This window comes from Anopheles coustani, chromosome 3 (assembly GCF_943734705.1).
Source record: "Anopheles coustani chromosome 3, idAnoCousDA_361_x.2, whole genome shotgun sequence".
Lineage (NCBI taxonomy): Eukaryota > Metazoa > Arthropoda > Insecta > Diptera > Culicidae > Anopheles > Anopheles coustani.
The window spans coordinates 89347538-89366881 of NC_071288.1; the positions used below are offsets into that span (position 1 = coordinate 89347538).

The window sequence follows — 19344 nt, forward strand, 5'->3', positions numbered from 1 at the left end:
TTTTTTTTTTCATAGTAGAGGCTCTTTTTTCCACTCCACTGGAGTATGGGTAAAATCATGTACTGAGAATATTGTTAAAAAAATCTACAAGCTGTGTAGTTTCTTCCCAGACGACAAAGGACAGGAATTCAGAAGACTGCAGGCATAAATAAAATATTCGGTATTTATGACAAAAATACCGTGTTTTGGAAAACAAACAATATGTATACAAACGAACGTAGTTCAACAGTTCTTTAGCGAAATGAAATTGTTGCTTACTTTCATCACCGATAGACCATGGCAATGCAATGAAAGAACAGGTTTTACCTCACTGCAGTCAAATATTGGCTTCCAGCATTATATAAACTAACACAATTTGTGTTTTTTAAAGTAAACTTCTTATCCAATTTCTGATTTGCATTGTTTTGTTGATAGCACATCATCGAGGAATCTACAAACACTTTATTACAACATACTTCAGTTGCGTTTAGATTTGTGCTCGCAGTTTGTGGGAGTCCGTGGCAATGGAAATACGTTTCATTGCCAACAACTGCAGTGGGGTGAGCTAGGAAGGTTTGCCACCACTGCGTAGGTACACAACGCACAGGGCTTCCGTGGCCACAGACACAGACAACCCACCCCAGAGTCCCGCCGAAAGCCACCCACATCGGAAATGTCTCACTTACCCGCGCTTCCAGCTTGTGGTTGGTCGCCTTCAGCTCGTTCCGCTCGGCTTCGATCTTCTCCAGCTTGGCGCGAACCTGCTGCAGCTCGGCCGTGGCCGCCTTCAGCTGCTCCTCGGTGCGGTGGACGGCGAGCAGCGGCATCACCCGTACCAGTAGGCGCCACCAGGGCCAGTCGCGTACCTTCAGGAAGGCGCGCACGTTCCGCTGGATGCAGCGAACCGCCAGCTCCTGCAGCCGCCGCCGGGCCAACCGCCTCCGGGCCAGATAGCCCCGGCAGTGGGCCTGCAGCTGGATGACCCGGTCGGACAGTAGGTCGTCACGTTTCGCCTCCAGTGCGCCCAGCACACCGGAACGGAAGAAAACCTAGAAATAGACAGCGGAGACAGAGAGTTAGCGGTTCGTGTGTGTGTGTATGTGTCTCTGTAGAAGAGTTCAATCGGAACGAGGTGAAACGTTTCTAGTGAGGCGATAAGCAGCGAAAAAAAAACACATTGTCCCCACCTTACCTCACCCACGCTCAAAAGCACGCCGTGTCGCCCGGACTCATAAATACGAACTAAATGTATCTCGTCGATAATAGTTGCCCAATGACCTTATCAAAAACGCCCCAGCTGTGCTTTGACTGAAGAAAATTTGAAAAAAACGCCCCCATCCACAGCACGAAACCGCTTCCCTGACACTCGAACGACGTTGAGCGACTTTGCGGAACATTGCAAAAGAGTACGCGGCTTGGCTTGATGGTCACTGGCGCCCTGTTGTTTCTGAATGAAACGTGATACATTTTTCGCATATTTTTTTTTTGTCGACTCGATCTTTTCTCGCGCATTTAATTTACGAAGGCGCCTTTGCGACACGAACCTTTTCACGGTATTTCCTTCACTTATGACACCCGCAAATTGACTTGGGGCGTGGGTGAGCGCGAATATGCCGAGTCGAGGATTGCATGACCCATCAGAGCAAAGAAAAATTACGGTCTTGCGCTTATTAGGGACGGAAAGAAAAACCCTCTTTCTCCTCTTGATCAATCCTTCACACCGTTCGTCTGCATGGGTTTGCTAAAAAAAAAGACAATCAAGTGGATGAAAGAAAGTGTCAATGAAGTTCCCAATTGGAGGCAATTAAGGGCGAAGAAAATACATTCAATTTATATACTGTGCGAATTACATTCAGATTCAGATGCTGTTTCCTCCCTGCGCACGTCGTTTACTCTCAGTTTTTGACATCATTTACCCAACATTCATCACGAAACCAAACCTTGGGTCGTTAGCCTGGCCAAACCCGGGCCCGGTAAAAGTGGCCCCATCAACCTAAACCTTGAAACGATGCACCATACCTACACGGCTTTCGTTTTTCCCGCAGCGGAAACCTCAAACTGACAACAAAAAAAAACATAATGAGAAAAATAAACTCTCACTAATTGTCCCGGCCTAATTGGGATCGTATGATAAACGACGATCGATCACGGAACTGCTACCCAAAAGGGCGATAAGAGCCAAAAGCACCAAATCGTGCCGTTTTCTCCAATGTTGATAGTGGACTTCGTGGATAGTGTGTGTGAGTGATGCTCTTCAATTAAAAATTAACTGTACAATTTTTTAGCCACATCACTCCGGTTCAAGTATAGGATGAAATTTTATATCTTTCGAAAGGTTTATAATAACGTTTATCATCTACGGTACGGGTAAATTACAGAAAATGGTTTACCAAAAGTTTCCATTCGTTTTCATTTCAATGGAAACGCTTATTAAAAATAATATTAATTGGAAAATTTATCTTATATTACATAATTTGCTCTGAGCGAGTAAAATGGAGCAAATATTGCAATAAAAATAAAACAAACCATTCGAAATCACTCATGGCTTACGTAAAATTCGTAACTCTATCAACGACATACAACTTATGTGCAACTCAAAACAATTCCATATCCCCGATTTTTTAGATACCAACTCTCCTCCTCTCGGCTCATGTTACCTTCTCCTCACCGGTGACACCAACATCGTCGTTGATCGTGATTATTGGACGTCCAATCGATGGCGCGAGTGGTGCCGATGGTGGAACGCCTTTGGAAAGTTTCTTCTTCGGAACCGCCGACGTTCTGGTCCAACGTCGTCCGATCGAGGTGGCAGCGGACGGCATGATGGCCGTTCCGCCACCATCGATTGCGGCACCGTTTTCGAATATTCCTAAAAGGCTCTCGTCAAGCTTGCCCGGTAGCGTGGCACCACCACTACCTACATTACCACCACCAGTACTGCCAGGTTTTTCCGGTTCCCCTGCGAACAGGTCCAGGTTTTCGTTTGACATCCGACCAGAATCCTCACTCCAGTCACTCTCGTGGTACGAATCTTTGGTCGACACTGCCATCATCATCAGAGCGGTGGTTGGTGTGTTGCCGTGCGGGGGCAGTACGGGTGGAGGAGGTGGGGTAGGAGTCGATCGGGTAATCAAGATCGGTGCTGGTGGACACACGACAACACCACCATCACCAACGTCACCGGCAACCGCCGCCGTCAGGACGATCGTGGCCGGGCGTGTCAGGGAGGCACGTCGGGCCGTATTACTACTGGAGCTGGTGGTGTTGCTACTTATCAGCGAACTCGTCGAGAGGGTTTTCCGTTTCCCACCGTCCGTGCCACCACCGATGACAGGCGACCCCGCAGTGTCGCGGGCCGTTTTTGCCAACTGGGAACAACTTTTGTTTTGCTTCACAAGGGCCGGAGATTTCAGCGGTGCCGGAGCGGTCGTCAACGCTGGTGGCTTGGGCCAACTATTTCCCCCTCCTCCTCCTCCTCCTCTCCCAACGGCGGGAACGCTGCTGGATGTTGTCGTGGTTCGTGAAGCCTTCGCGGCCAGAGATACACCACCGTTCGCGAGCCGTCCGTGGGCCACTGGTGAACCTTCGGTGCTGCTGTGCCTGTTGCCCTGCGCTAATCGCTTGCCGTCCGACACGGAGGTTGATCGGTTACTAGCGCTACTGCGGCCACCGGTCACTCTACTGCCGCCACCTCCAGCAGCAACCGAAGCGGAGAGTTTCTTCTCACACACCGCATGACCTCCCGCCACCGTTGAAGATCCTTTACTGCCCGGGGTGCTGTTGCTGCTGCTACCGGTGCCGGTGGTTGTGATGGTGGTCGACGTCGTTGTGCTGCTCTGATTGTTTGTGCTCTTGTTTGCGCCTCCACCTCCTCCCGTTCCTCCCGGGGTGCCGTTGTTCGTGTGCGTTTGGGTCATCACGCTTGACGTGACCACCGTCGTCGACGTAGTGGTCGGAGTCGGTGGCTGCTGCTGCTGCAGTTGATAGTGCGTCGACACACGCGACACCGTGCGTATCCGTATCGGGTTAACCGTTAGCTCTTCCACCTTGCGCAGTATCTCATGGCCCTTCTCCAGGCATTTGCACAACAACTGATCGCCCTTCAGGGTGGTGGTGCTTGCGGCGGTGGCGGACGGCAGCCCGCGCCTTACGTTTCCTCCGGTGGCCGTGACAGTGGAGCGCTTGCTTTGGACGCTCATCTCGGAACGGGCATGTTCCCGGCCCCGGCACGGATTCACAATCGTCGCTCGTTCGGTTCAATTTTTCCCTTTGTGTCGGTTGTCTTCCTCATCCGATATTAAAATTTGATGGAAAATTGATCAGACGCTGACCGGATACGTCAAATTTTGAACCAAAGTCTCCTACGATGTTTTAAATTTATCCTTATTTGAGTAGCAAAAGACTACTACGATCCTTTACATACACAACCGATGCAATCTCAGAAATCCATCAAAGTCATCGCATCCGAACGTAAACGCACACTTTGTTGTCCTACGAATAAATCAACCAACCGCACACACGTTTTGGGGTACTACTTTGTATACTTTGTGACCTCGCCTGGCCCAGGTTCCATTGAACTCCGAGGTTCAGCAAAATAGACGAGAGCGCCCTAGCGCCGTTTGATCGCACTCCATCTACGCCTACTACACACCAGCACTATCATCATCATCATCATCATCACCGTGATCATCAGCATCACATCCGTTGGCGCCACCGGCACTCGACCTTTTTTTTTGTGCTCTTTCAGCATCCGTAATAAAACACATTAATTTCCATGATCGCGGGATTGTTTTTGCACACTTTAAAAGAAAATACGATTATGATACACAATGGAAAACGCATGCGCTTCCATCGGCCGCGAAAGAAGAAATAGGGTCGCGCCTTCACGAATCCTCAAGCCGTGGCTCCACAAACGGGGAGATGAAGCATACACAAAACAACAACAAAAAAAAACAAAAACCCGTACACACATGCACGTCGGCCTGATGATCGCGCCCCGCTAAAACACAGACTCTCCTTTCCTTTTCTCCATGCGGGGCACAAATTTTCCTCCGTGTCTCTGGTGTCTTGTGCCGGGTTGCGCGCACTTCTCCTCTCCACACTACTGCCTTGGACCGGACGCCGATGATTGTTTCCCCGCCACTTCCTATGCTGCGTCCCCTCGTCCTACTCCTAGCACCCAAGATCGCCGACCGAAGAAAAGTATAATGAATCGCTTTCACGCTTTTCTCTTTTCTCTTTTCTTCGCGCTATGCCGTGCTAGTTGGTGGCCGGTGAAAGCACGTAGAAGGCGCACTTGAGCATGCAACACAAAACCGCCAGGTACGATATGCCAAGTTATGATACCGTCGTTCTGGACGGAAACGAGATCGCCGGAACGGAAGAAATGTGCACCATTTCAAACGCCACGTCCGGCACGTCAATAGTTTGATGTCGGTGATATGACTGGGGTAGGCATTTAAAACGTTCCCGTCCTCAGCCTCGAGTCGGCAACATTCCAGCGATCGATCGCGTTAACTTAAGGTGCAACGTTGCAATAACTGCTGCACCGTTAGCCAGGGGTGTACACAACATCACACAACGTCCACAAGCCCAAACCCGACACCGAGCGGCTGCAACTGCGTCCGAAGGTTCTCAGCTTCGACGATGTTCCGAAAAAGGGAAGTCAGGAAAACAACGAAAGATTCCAACGCACGCATAAGAAACCGTTCAATCGCTCGAACAAAACTCCACCGACTCAGGCAACAGTGGCAAGAGCTTCTGGGTCGCACTTTAAACGCTCTGTTCCCTAGCGGAACCACCAGCAGCACCAGGTTCCTTCTGCACCGCCAGATCACCAAAACACAAATGCACGCGCACACGATCGGCGGCCGCACACCGATCGATCGATGGTGAACGAATGAATGCTGAAACGGCGCGTGGAGGCTCGATCACCTTGCTCGCGATCGCTAAATAAAATAATGGTCTGCTCTCCTCGACGAGACCGAGGGCGAAAGAGGCTCGGCCCCGACGTCTTCCTTTACTTCCGATTCTACGTACGGGCGAGGGCGAGAGATGCAGTGATGCTTTCGGTGTTTCGGCATCACCCTTTTACTTGCCGCAGCGCATAAAACGCACACCAAGATGTAGACGGTTCGTCCGGCGTCAGATCGCGCTTTTTGGAACGTGTGCTTTTGCGGAACACTTGCCGCGTACACGCGACGAGATCGTCGTCGCTCGGGAATACCAAAGGTGCCAGTCAATAGAAGTTACAAAAAAACGAAACAGTGAGGTTTGTGAACCCCGTGTACACAACCACCGTGTTGTTTATAGCCCGCGGAGTGTCGCGTTCGGTTCCATGTGTTTGTTCGATCCGATCCGATCGCGCTGATCCCCGCGATGCCGAAGATCGAGTGAAAGCGCACGCAGGTGAAACATCTCACCGTTTCGAGCATTCGAGCAGAAGAGACAACGGGCTTTTGAGGTGCTCGAAACCGTCAGGTGGAATGGCCAGTCCTATTTTTTGTGAAATTTTCATTGAATATGAAAATCAAAATATACTTTCTACCATCACGTTCTTTTTGGTAACATACAAAGATCATTAATAATTATTACCAGATATTTCACCAGGAGTGAGTGAGTAATAATTCTCAAACCCGGCACAATTCTCCTGTAAGATAAACTAATCTGAAAATTTATTGTTTTATGATCAGAGATCAGCTCCAATAGAAGATGAGTCAAAATCATTCCATGGACTAGATTACCTGAAATGGGTAACAAAAGCTTTAACAAAAGGTTCAGAATTTATTCATTACTAGACATTCGAAACTCCAAAGAATCATTTGTCAAATCGAAAAAGTTTCAGCTGATAGATTCTTGTGATCGAAGGATACATAAGAAACAGCACATCTGAATATACCCGTTATACACATAGCAAACAAGACAACGAAAAACCTAAAAAACACACTAAAATATTCGAAATCAGTTTAACGCCACACACAACAAGTCCATTCCTTCCACCCGTTCGTTTCCGACTAAACTCAATGGAAAATCCTTACCTGAGTCGTTCCGATGCGATACACGGACGGGTCCACCTCGCAGTTGCTAAGAATACTATCAACGGTCGCCGCCTCACCGGCCCCACTGACCACACCTGGCCCAGCGCTGCCACCTCCACCCGCTCCTCCGCTCGTACCGGCTTCGGCAAGCAGTCCGAAACGAATTACAAACTCCGACAAGGGCACACTGATTGGGAAACCCAATCGATACAATCGCGCAAAGTCGAGCATCTGGGAGCCACGAAGCTAGTGGAAGGGAAGAACAGAACGGACAGAAGACAATCAGTTATCATTCAGGTGATCAGCATATCAGTGATTTCTAAATAGGGAAGATAAGTTTGACACGTTTGCGTAAGGAAGTACAACCTCAGAAAAAAACCTCAGTGAGTATGGAATTGAGGTTCACAAAATGACTCTTTTGGATTCACGATTTTCTCATTCTTGTGTATGATCAGTAAATATTGGCGTGTGTGGCAATTATATTTTGATTTCACAACTGGCTCGAATCGAAATAAATGTTACCCAAACAGTTAAAAAGACCTCTAATATTTTCTTCCCTATTTTCAAATAATTTTTGCTCAAGAAATAAAACAAATTAAAGTCAGATAAACCAGTAATATAAGTACGCGACAATGATCGTGCATTGTCAATGTTTGGTGTCAACTAATAAACTCACTTTCTGACTCTTTTATTACATGCTAGTGCTAGCTCCCACCCATACTTACTTGACTTCGTAGCAATGGAATGTTGATGAGGTCCTCCTGCTCTCTGGCACCGTTGTCATGTCGCGCCTGTTGCTCGAGCACGGGCACACCACCGGTGGCCATCGCCGTGCCGCCGTTATGTTGCGGAAGGTAGCAATAAACGTAGTGCATACCGGTGCGCCGAAGCGTATCGATCAGACAGTCCACCGTGTATTTCACCTGCACGACGACACTGTTCCGCTTGGGGAACCCACCGGCACCGGCGTACGTCCGCCGGATGCTGCTCATACGCCGCAGGGACTGCTGCGAGGATGAGCCACCGCCACCGCTTCCCCCGACACCGCCGAACGCAAACGAATCCATCATCGCACCGCCACCGAGCGTGCCGACGAACAATCCATTGATTTCCGGCTTCACGCTGTCACGCAAACAGTTCAGGGCACGCTGCGGAAGATAGTGTGCCTGTGCGGCAGCTTCCTTCAGCCAGCTGGTAACCGAGTATAGCACCGGGTTGGTCCCAAGCAGGTGCTGCAGTACGACGTCACACGAGCCGGTCGGAACACTTGCACGCAGCAACAGCGTTTCCCGGCTTTCCCGATCCCCGTACGCAGCGAACAGGCGTTCCAAGAAACGAGCATCCCGATCATCACCACCGTCGTCGTCGAACTCATCGATCGGTGCCCCACCACCACTGGTGGCCGGTGGGTTGATCAGCTGCTCCTCGTCGAGCATCCAAAGCAAACCCTTCCTCGGTTCGTGGCTTTGTGGAACTTTATCCAACAAAGCCACCATGGCCGCTGGGCTGCAGATACCACCGCCTGCTGCTGCTGCATTACCACCATCGGCCGTCAGAGCTAACGGATCCTCCACCGTCACCATTTCCTGCGCGTACCGGGCCCTTGGCTGCACAAGCATCGCATTGTGGAACAGTAACTGCAATCGTTCGTGCAGATAGTTAAAGCGAAGGTCCGCCAGCGTACTAGCACTACTGCCTCCAACGCTTGCGATGTTCTGGAACCCGGGCACATCCACCAGCAGCACCGAGCCGATCGTCTGATGCGGCGTAACGGCCGTAATGGACTTGTTTATCAACCCCACGATCGTGTAGAACAGTTCCGTGTAGAGGGCTTCGGTGAAAGCATTCAAACCTTCCACAACGGCGGCCGTCGTGGGACTTGCCTTCGTGCCTGCACCCGATCCAGCCTCTGGAAACACGTAGGACAGTAAATCCTCCATCGGTACCCCGAGTAGCGTAGCTGCTTTCTGTGCGGCACGCGGATTTACGAACTGCACCCGACCCGCCACCGTCACCACACCGGACTGGGAGAGATGATGGATGGCCGCCAACACATACCAGATCCCCTTGATGGCGGCTGGGTCGATATTGAGCACTCGGAACGCCTGACACAACCGTTGATAGTCGATCGATTCCTGCTCGATGTTCGTTCCACTGCCAAGAGCCGCCGACGTTCCCGAGAGTGGCTCCAGCAGTAGCTCTTTCCGCAGTGCTCCACCATCGACACCGGCCAGAAAACTCCACCGAGGTCCGCCGTTCGGGTTTCGCCCGGGATGCGTGGATCCTCCACCAACCGGGCGCATCCGATCGATAGGCATCACTTGTATCGAACCGGATACAATTTGCCCCCCGTGGTCAAAGTCGAGGGCGAAAATTTGGGTAAACTTGGTCGCATTTCCGTTCAGCACCGACCGTTCGTTACCGAACGCATCCATGATCGTTCCGATCGCGCTTACTTTCTCCACCGTAAGGGCACGGACGGCGGACGAAGCGGACGAATCCTTGCTACTTCCCGCCGCAAGCGTCAGATAGTACAGTGCGTGTTTGAAGCTGGTCGTTTTGCCCGCTCCCGAACGGCCCATGAAGATAAGGCTTTGGTCGCGGCGCGTTTCCAGCATCGCTCGGTAGGCCGTTTGCGCCTGGGAGAAGATGTGTGGTGGCATATCATCTTCCGCCTTGCAACCGCGGAACATCGAGGCCACCTTCTCCGAGTAGAGCGCCAACGGAGCCATCGGGTTGACAACGAGCAGGACGGGGCCAGCGCGTGTGTGGATCAGATTGTTGGCGTACCGCTGCCGCAGGACGTGCAACACGGACGATTCGTTCAGGTGCGGCAGCTGGCAGATGTCTTCCACGAGATCGAACGAGCCCGGATTGGTCACCTCCAGATCGTCCTCGTCGATCAGCAGCTCCTCGCCGGATGCTTCCAGTCGGATCCAGATTTTACCCGGCGCCTGATGATGATGCGAAGGCATCGGTACGGTCGAGGGGGAAGGTTGTTGCTTGAACGCCGCCGTAAACCCACCCCGATGGATCAACCACACACGCCCCCGGTTACCGTTCGTTGCGTCAAACACAGGGGCCAGGGCATTACCCGACGGATCCCCATTCGTCGTCTGCTGGTGCGCGTGATGTTGTTGCTTGTGGAATCGCTTGCTTGCGCTGCGCTTCAGCGTGTTGCAATCATCGCGATCGGTGACACCGCTCGGGTTGGCCGGACCCACCGCCGAAACACACCGACGAGACAGTTCGATCAATTCCGCGATCGGTTGCACCTGAACCGTCACCGAATCGCCACTATTTCGTATCATCTCGATGATCGTCTCACGGCTCAAGTCTTCCACCGGTTGTCCGTTCACCTTCAACAACCGATCACCGGGTAGCAATCCCGTCCGGACTGCCCCCGTCGAGCTTGGCTCGGCGAATATGATTGCTTTCATCTGCGCACCAGCGGCACCCTTCGGTGCCTGTAGGAACGCACTGGCTGGCGCCGTCGGTGGTGATCGGTCGAGCACGAACGCTTTCCGGAGACTGAAGCCAAAGTCATTCCGGGGACTCTTCTGTCGCTGGATCACCAGCTCTCGGGGCGGTGGAAGCGCATGAATGTGGATCGGAGGAAGCGACAGAATCACGCTATGGTTCGACGTGACCCGCTCGTCGAAGGGATGGACGCGCCCGATGCGCCCCTCGTACCCTTGCGACTCGCCAACCGGGCTGAGCGAAAACGGTGGCGTAGCGAAGGACGAGTTTGTCGTCGTTGTCGTCGTGTCGGTGAGACTGTCCGCACTGGGGGACGGCGAGGCGAGCAGCTGCAACATGGCGGCCGCCGATGTCGATCCACCCACCGTCGTGGTCGTCGTTGACGCGTGCAGCGTTTGACCGGAGGGTGACGAAATGACCGAATCGGACGCTAAGTTCGTTCGCGATCCCTTCAGAATGCCCCGCTTCGGTGGTCGCGGTGGAATGGGCGGCAGGGTCTTACTGCCACCGGGCGTATGTTGCTGCTGATGCTGGTGCGCATACTGCTGGGAACCCATCGCCCCATCCATCGAGTGGCCATCGCCGTACGAAGACGGTGACGTGGGTTGGTGGGTCGTTGTGGTGCTGCTAAACGATACGCGCTCCACCATTTCGCCATTGCGATCGATGTAGGTCGTCGTGTTTGCGACGGCCAGCACTTCCTCGGTACCACGGTCCAGCTCCCGGTGATCCACATCCAGCTGGGCGAAAAATGACGCACTGTAGTCCGCGGTAATCCCACTCGGGAGCTTTTCCTTCTCTTTCCGCCGGCCACGAATTTTCAGCGAACGACGAACCTACAAGAAGAGGGCATTGAGTGAAAACACGTTCGATGCTTAAATGACTGTCGTTGGTCGAATAAATCGAAAAAAGTTTGTTTCATTTTCAACGTAGAAATATTCCCATAAAACAATTGCAAATGTATTGCACTAGGGCGAATGTGAAATGTTTAAACAGAAGACAGTAAACTATCGATAATTCAGAGTACAAAATGAAAACAACGTTAAAAGAGATTTTATTTCGATAAGCAAGTTTTCAATAGTAAATTATTGAAACATGATATAAACAATAAATCTTTCAACCAAAACGAAAGAGTTCGTAAAGAAAATAAGCAAATAATAATGATGGTAAACACTACCCAAAAAAATTAATAAAATCTAACATGAAAATACGATAATTTTCCAGATAATGAAATTACCATAATTTTTATTCACTTTTACTTCCTCTGTTGAACGATACAAATAAAGATCAAAACATTTTTCGTTTCGATTACGACCAAGCGATCCAAAAGCGCTTCCTACCTCATCCAGCCGCAGCAACTCCTCCGCACTCATACTTCCGGAGCCGGAATTCCCACCACCTCCACCCCCGACCCCGAGCAGCAACTGTTTTCCCTCCTTGCGGAGCTTTTTCTCCTTCTTCCGGCGATCCTTGTCGTCCCGATCCTCGCCACCGGACAAACCGCTGATCATCGATAGCGGACCTCCGCCGGCGGATAGGCCGGTTCCGCTGCCGCCACTTCCTCCACCACTCCCGCTGGTGTTGTTGTTGTTGTTGTTATTGTTATTACTGCTCCCCACACCAACCACACCCTTCTTCATGAAGTTGAACATTTTGGCACACAACACAACGTTCACGTTCGGGCTGGGAAATGTTGTTTATCCGCTCCGTTGAGCTTGCGTATGTGTGTGTGTGTGTGTGTGAACTTTTTTTATCTTATCCAAATTCTTTTCCAGCTACGCTTCGGCACAACGAACCCTGCCAAGACGCGCCTTGGGCACTTATCTTATTTGACCAGTTGGATGCCAACGAAAAAAAAAAGAAACACGTTTTACCGTTACTATTTCGTCACTCCACGACGACCATAGGACCGTGCGTGCGCTTTACAACTGGCCGTTGGTGATTTTATTATTTATTTAACGAATTGCTTAAACACTTCTACCACCCTTGCGTTATCACTTTATCACATGATCCACTTTAAGTTTCATTATATCTTGCACCTTTTCCTCCGTTCCTCGATCGAGCGGATCGATAGTGCTGTGAAACGAATGACAATTTTTATCGTTCACTATTCTGAACAAACCCCCCAGCCCCATCGGGTGGGGGTGTTGATTGGCTTTTTACTCGCGGAAAGCGGAAAAAGAAAGTAACCAACACGCGCACCCCACAAGAATCGGTCTCAATTTCGTTCCGTGTTCGACACTGAAACCGGACATCGACTACTTCGATCCGATGCGGTTTGGCATGTTTATTTCTCCTCCCTCCCTTCGGCACGAGGGCTGGATGGAAGCGTGTTTATTAATATGCATCAATGCCTGCTTTCTTTTGAAGAGTTTCCTTGCCAAGCCTTGGCTGGCGTGGTTCGCTTTCTGGTTTTTAATATTTTTTTTTAGATACGCAAAGCGGGTCCAGCCGAAGCTGTTCCTTGCGGGGAGCTCCAGTTATTTGACGTTGCTCTTTAAAACAAAACAAAACCACCAATAACATTAACAACAGCAATAACCGCTATCTTCAGTGCTCTAGCTTACAAACACGCACACACGTACACACGCCCTGCGTCTGGAAGACGAGAACGTGGGTGATGGGGGATGAGACGCGGGCAGACCGTACTTATGCATGCAATATCTTTTACGACAAACTGGGTGTGGAATTTCGGGATTTTCTCCTCCTTGTGTCGCGGCGAATGGCACACACAAAGGAAAAACGCGAAGAATGTTCCAGCGATACTAGAAATGCGGGCAAGGCACGGATTTTATACGTTTACGATACTGTTGACTACTCCCGGACAGTTGTAAGTTTTTCTCTTTCCCTGGAATGTGGTTCACTAAATGCGGAGCGCTAATGTGTCACAATGGAGGCGAGAACTCTTCCTGTCGGAGAAACTGTCTGCACACTTTCGAGCGTAAAAAAGGGGGCGCTAAACTTCACTGAAATTCTTCAAAAACAATCGATAATACAATCCACACGAACGTGCGTGATTCTTTGAGTAATATTTCCATACACTTTTCACTTCACTGGACAGCAAAGAAAGAAACGAATCTCGACACCCGTTCTTCTATCCGCTGGAACAAACTTGGCACAGACGGGGGAACATTCTGTCAATTGTCCAGGCACCAGCAGAGTTTTGCTGCTTCATCACGGGTTCTCCAGCTCTCTAACCCCCTTTCGCTTAGCGCTGGCACCGATGACGACGACAAACATCGAACGGTGCCCGTAGCCGATTAACCAAACGACGGAAAGAACTGAGAGGAAGGCAAAGCAAAAGAAAAAGGCCGTTCCCAACGAAAGTAGTCCACTCGACGAACCTTTGCCTGCTCTCCAGAAGCAAAAACAAGAAGGAATAGATACACACCCGCCGCCAACGACGACGATCGACGTCTAGCAGCACCAGGCGGGGTCTAGGAAAATGCGTGTCTAAAGCGGCGGATAGACGGATGCATTATTTCACTGCAATGAAATAAAATTTGACATTTCTACCAAAAATGACAGTGAATGCCATATTTCGCAGCTCAACCACCCCGTTTGGATCCCCGCAATACGTAATACGAATGAAATACGCATAGCAATATTGCTATGACTGCATTGCATTGCAATATTGCTTCCGTCTATTAGCAGCTTAACAAAGCTGTGTCTGCTTGCGTACCACTTCGCTGAAAGAACCTTGGTCTTAAATTTCCCGTTCTGTGTGTGACAAACATCTGCATAGCTCCTTCTCGCTTTATCTACTCCAGCTTGCTTGGTTGCCATTTCGATCACCCCCATGCAAGGGGGAAGAATGTTTACCTTTCGTCTCGTTTGCAAGCATTGCATCAATACTACTGTACGCTATGGACAGAGACTATCTATACTCAGGTCAAGGCATTCCATGCATTTTGACAATTTTGATAGTACGGTACTCTTTATTTCGTTTGGAGGATTGTATGAATTTTAGTTTCGCGGTGCTGTATTTCTCGATATAAGGCGAATAAATCATAGAGCAAGATTATATTTCCTTTCTGCCCTCTATCTGTGTTATCGAAACAAATTGACTGAGCGAAGAAATTCATTCATTAAGTAAAGTACACCTTGTTTATAAACAGTATCTGGCAGGTTTACTTTTTTCGAGTTTTTTTTTCAATCCACGCAACGGTTGCTTGTTGCGATTATAAAATCAGCTGTTTCGTCGCTCGCTACAATCACAATGTCAAAGCAAGTGCATACGGTTCGGTTGAACAACGGATATGATCTACCGATCCTCGGTTACGGAACGTATCTGGTAAGAAAGTGGCGATCGAAAGTCTAACCTAATACCTAACGTGTGTTTGCCTCTTCCAGGCCCAAGAAGGTCAGTGTGTCCAGTTGGTGAAGAAGGCCATCGATGCCGGGTACCGGCACATTGACACCGCATACGTGTATCAAAATGAGGTAGAAATCGGGCAGGCTATTCGGGACAAAATAGCAGAGGGTGTAATCCGCCGAGAGGACTTGTTTGTCACTACCAAGCTGGGGAACACATTCCACGATCCACAGCATGTCGAAGAAGCATTTCGTAGGTCCTTCGAAATGCTCAATATTGGTTACATCGACCTGTACCTGATGCACACACCGATGGGTTTGCAGTTTACTGGATTCGAGTACGGCGACATGGATCCAAAAGATGCCGCTGGAAATTTGCTCCATTCCGAGGTGGACTATGTGGAAACCTGGAAAGCAATGGAGAAGCTCGTAGCCTCCGGGAAGGTGCGGAGCATTGGGCTGTCTAATTTCAACAGTGAGCAAATCAAACGCATTCTCGAGGTGGCCACGATTAAACCGGTCAACAATCAGGTGGAGGTGAACCCTGGTTACGATCAGCGGAAGCTTATTTCCTTCTGCCAGAAGCATGAGATTACCGTGACTGCGTACGGGCCCATGGGTCGACCGCACCGAACAACCTACGGCAATCGGAACGCGCTCGATGATGCGAAGGTGATTGAAATTGGGCGGAAGTATAATAAAACCAGCGGGCAGATTATCTTGCGTTATTTGGTAAGTCGTTATCGTGCTCCTACGGACACAGTTTCGTTGTGTAATAAAAGTTTGTACCATTTTCAGATTGATATTGGCACTATTCCGATACCGTATTCAACGAACGAGGAACGTATTCGTCAGAATATTGATGTGTTCGACTTCAAACTGAACGACCAAGAAATTGAGTATCTCGCATCGTTTCACTCGGAGCGTACAATACCATTTCTTCCTCTAAAGTCGCATAAATACTATCCGTTTAATATTGAGTTTTGAGTTTCAAAGCAAGATAGATCACGTCATCTAACCACGTTTTCTGTTAAAATGTTGTCTTCATTACTGATTTACTAAAAGAATGCCAACGAAAATAAAAAATTGTGCTGGAGTAATACAGCAAAACTTAAGCTTAATAAGCTTTGGCAAAACAAAATCATTTTTGCAGTATATTTACACAAAATACTTAAACTGTCTAACAGATGAAACTCAGCATACGATAGATGCGCTCCCATAACCTTCGAATGCTCGTCAAGGACTTCCATGAGGACAGTTGACTATTTGCGGCCATAAAAATAATAATGAACAAACACAATCCCGTTACAGATAACGACACTTCAAGCGATTATCATTTATTTCTTTAATGGATAATATCATTCCAACACTCCCACGGAAACCCACTCTTGCCACGTTTCTATATGGAATAGACAACCGGTTTTGTAAAGCTTTTTCCAAATCAAGTGTATGTCTTCTATGAATTACGTAATGATAGGAAGTTTGCACTATCTTATCAGTTTCCTGATTGATTGCTACAATGCAAAAAAGTTTCGCTCTACACATGAATGACGCAACCATCTAGTAAATGCAGCAACATTTAGAAGGCCTCCTCCATTCACTTTGATTGAGCCATCCTTTCCATGCCATAATGGGACACCCCATGCGCATCAATGCACTACTAGTGCATTCCTAATGACACTCATTACGTAAGTACGTCGTCCGAAATGAAAATGTAAGGCATTAGTGTGTATTTTAATGACAAGGGCTCAATGCGCCATAACATTTATTACCATTTGATGACCATTTTTTTACATCATGATCTCGATGATTTGCATTTTTTTTTTCAGCCAAATCTCATTCACCCTTATCAGTACTCCAGGTTGAACGGGAAGTACTTATGTTCGCGACTAAAGTTAAACGGTACCGTCCGGCCTCCGGTATTGAATCCGTCCATCACTTTGATTTCCTCCGGGGTCAACTTAAAGTCAAACAAGTCGATATTCTGCCGGATACGCTCGAGACGGGATGATTTCGGGATCGGAATCGTACCCAGCTCGATCAGATAACGCAGCACCACCTGACCCGAACTTTTGCCGTACCTTTTTCCGATCTCCACCACGCGCGGATCATCGAGGGCGTGCTTCGGAATGCCTTCCGTACCCACTACCGGGTCGGTCAGGTTCGGCCGTCCCAGTGGACTGTAGGCCGTTATGACGATGTCATGCTTGCGGCAGAAATCGATCAACTTCCGCTGATTGATGCCCGGGTTACACTCGACCTGATTGGTCACCGGTTTGATCGTACAGTTGGCCAGCAGGCGGGTCATCTGCTCGCTGTTAAAGTTCGACACACCGATGCTCTTTACTTTGCCCGTTTTCATCAGCTTTTCCATCGCTTTCCAGGTGTCGAGATAATCCACGTCCGAGTTGATCGTTTTACCCTCGGCATCCATGGGCAGGAAATCGTCCGGTGTCCAGCCGGAAAACTTCCAACCCGTCGGCCAATGCACAAGGTACAGATCGATGTAATCCAGACCGAGGTTGTCGAGCGATTTCTGGAATGCCTGCTCTACGTGTTCCGGAGCATGGTAGGTGTTCCATACCTGTTTCAGGATTTGACTTTAGTTCCTTGTTTGTCGCAACAAATGCTACCACCGGCCATCCGGGTAGGTAATTTACCTTCGTGACGATGAAAACATCCTCCCGCTTGATGACACCCTCAGCGATTTTATCCCGGACGGCTTTGCCCACCTGACTTTCGTTCTGGTAGAAATAAGCCGTATCGATGTGCCGATAACCTTCATCAATCGCCATCTTCACCGCTGCAATCCCTTCATCTTCGGTGGCCTGTTTCGGGTGGGCAATAAAAGCACCAACATTCAGCACGGATCAACTGATAAACACGCCTTGTTGCCCGTGCTTCTTACCATGTACGTGCCAAGCCCTAGCACGGGCATCTCGAGGCCGTTATTTAGCCGAACGGTGGGTACTTTCGGTGCCATCTGTCTTATCAAAATATTTCGCGATTGGGGGGAAAAGCACTACGAACCGCGCGTGCACAATTAACGACAGTCCAAGTACGACTAACGCTCCCACTGAAATCAGTATCAAATGGCGGAGAACAATGTGCAAAACGTTGTTAATGAAATGCCGTATCAATCAAACGAGGCGCACTGGCATCTTCCATAGTGGGGATCACTTGTTTGTAGATCATTTGTTTGTGCACAATTCCAGCTGACAGCATGCGCTGATAACTGAATACATTAACCCTTCGGCTTCCAGTTTTCTTTATTAGAAACGATATTGAAAAGTGACACAAAAACGCTCCTATTCTACTACTGATTGTGAACAGACAGTTACCTAAATTGGTCATTATGGGTCTCCCCATGTCCGGCTGCAAGCTATTAAATAATGTTGGCAACGGAAATAGATTCAAATTACGCAAAACGCAAGCAAGTTCTATACACCTTGATTTGCAATGGATGTGTCAACTCTACCTCGGGGTCCACACTGCAGCGCGACGTCCCGTTTCAAAAGTAGCCCAGTTTCGGCAGAAGAGCCCCGCTACACGACCCGAAAACTCAAAAACTTCTCGGCGAGAAGAGGGGAACAACTGAGAAGTTTACGTCAAAAACTTTTCAGCTCCGTGAGCTGAAAACTGCACCCGAGAAGTTTTTGGCAGCTAACCGAAAACTCAAATGCGTCAGAAGAAGAAGACGAAAAAGAAATAAATGTAAACATAACAAATCTCAAAAACAAAATAAACGAACATATGGTGATAAATTTACGTGTTTCTTTTGTAGTTACGGTTAGTTAATATTTTGTTATTTTATAGCTAGAATATCAATTATAAATTCACTATAGATCAGGGGTTCGCAAAGTCCGGCCCACCAACTGATTCCAAAATCTAAAAGTTTCAAAAAGTTTAATGATAAAGATTAAAATATTTTATTCTACCACTTTTTATGTAACTTGAGAACATCAAAATCTTCCTTCTTCATGCGAAGAAAGTTAATTATAGTTTCATTTGCTTGCTCTGCTACAGTATTGTCCAGCAAACGGTTGCCATCTTCTTGCCTCCGCACAATACGCCTGTTGCGTTGTTGCAAGTTTTGGGTACTCAACTCGATGACCCGCGATAGGGTAGTTAGCCACATTCAACAGATTATCCATCTTTTACTTTTTGTGTGAATTGAAATAAGATCTTGTTTGCTTTGAAGGAAGATTTTTGAGTTAACTGAAAAATCAAAAACAAAAACCTCGTTGCGCCGCAAAGTTTTGAGTTTGCGGCTCGTGTAGCGTGGCTCACAGAATTGGTACCACAAAACGCGGCTACACGAACCGAGAAGATTTTGACGTAAACTTATACGGTTTTTGAGTTCTCGGTTGGAGTTTTCGGTTCGTGTAGCGGCCCGGGAACAGTCGCGCAAGCCAAGCGCGACAGAGGTAGGGGAGGTATGTGGAAATATGTATCACGTTGGGGCGCAAACTCGGCAAAATTTTTTTATTGAATTTTGAGGTAGTAATACATGATATTTGTTTAGCTACGTATT

The 19344-nt window shown here is 48.7% G+C and overlaps 3 protein-coding genes across 7 annotated transcripts in view; 1 reads left to right on the forward strand and 2 right to left on the reverse strand.

The window, feature by feature from the left end:
* LOC131261395 (unconventional myosin-XVIIIa) overlaps positions 1-13887 on the reverse strand; it is a 29624-nt gene extending 15737 nt beyond the window's left edge. The window contains exons 1-7 of one of the 3 annotated variants that reach the window (XM_058263418.1): positions 13841-13887; positions 11837-12572; positions 8432-11332; positions 7742-8374; positions 7140-7262; positions 7017-7088; positions 666-1028 (exon numbers count right to left, since the gene is read on the reverse strand). In XM_058263418.1, coding sequence (XP_058119401.1) covers positions 666-1028; positions 7017-7088; positions 7140-7262; positions 7742-8374; positions 8432-11332; positions 11837-12148 — 4404 coding nt within the window. In that variant the 5' untranslated portion in view covers positions 12149-12572; positions 13841-13887. Of the gene's footprint in view, positions 1-665; positions 1029-2636; positions 4779-4945; positions 6114-7016; positions 7089-7139; positions 7263-7741; positions 8375-8431; positions 11333-11836; positions 12573-13840 lie in introns of those variants that run through there. The other 2 variants (XM_058263420.1, XM_058263419.1) reach the window with 2 other exon arrangements.
* Positions 13888-14686: 799 nt separating this feature from the next.
* Positions 14687-15909, forward strand: LOC131261406 (1,5-anhydro-D-fructose reductase-like). Its single transcript, XM_058263435.1, has 3 exons — positions 14687-14790; positions 14850-15542; positions 15609-15909. The coding sequence occupies exons 1-3, from the start codon at positions 14716-14718 to the stop codon at positions 15795-15797; spliced, it is 957 nt and encodes a 318-aa protein (XP_058119418.1). The 5' UTR covers positions 14687-14715; the 3' UTR covers positions 15798-15909.
* A 664-nt stretch (positions 15910-16573) lies between these two features.
* Positions 16574-19053, reverse strand: LOC131261404 (1,5-anhydro-D-fructose reductase). 3 transcript variants are annotated; one of them, XM_058263434.1, is made up of 4 exons: positions 19030-19053; positions 17719-17793; positions 17471-17638; positions 16574-17394 (listed from the first exon to the last, which is right to left on the reverse strand). In XM_058263434.1, the coding sequence occupies exons 2-4, from the start codon at positions 17791-17793 to the stop codon at positions 16660-16662; spliced, it is 978 nt and encodes a 325-aa protein (XP_058119417.1). In that variant the 5' UTR covers positions 19030-19053; the 3' UTR covers positions 16574-16659. The 3 variants fall into 3 exon arrangements, with proteins under 3 accessions (XP_058119417.1, XP_058119416.1, XP_058119415.1); XM_058263433.1 differs by lacking the exon at positions 19030-19053 and having other exon boundaries at positions 17471-17613; positions 17694-17994; XM_058263432.1 differs by lacking the exon at positions 19030-19053 and having other exon boundaries at positions 17719-17993.
* Between the last annotated feature and the right edge of the window lie 291 nt (positions 19054-19344).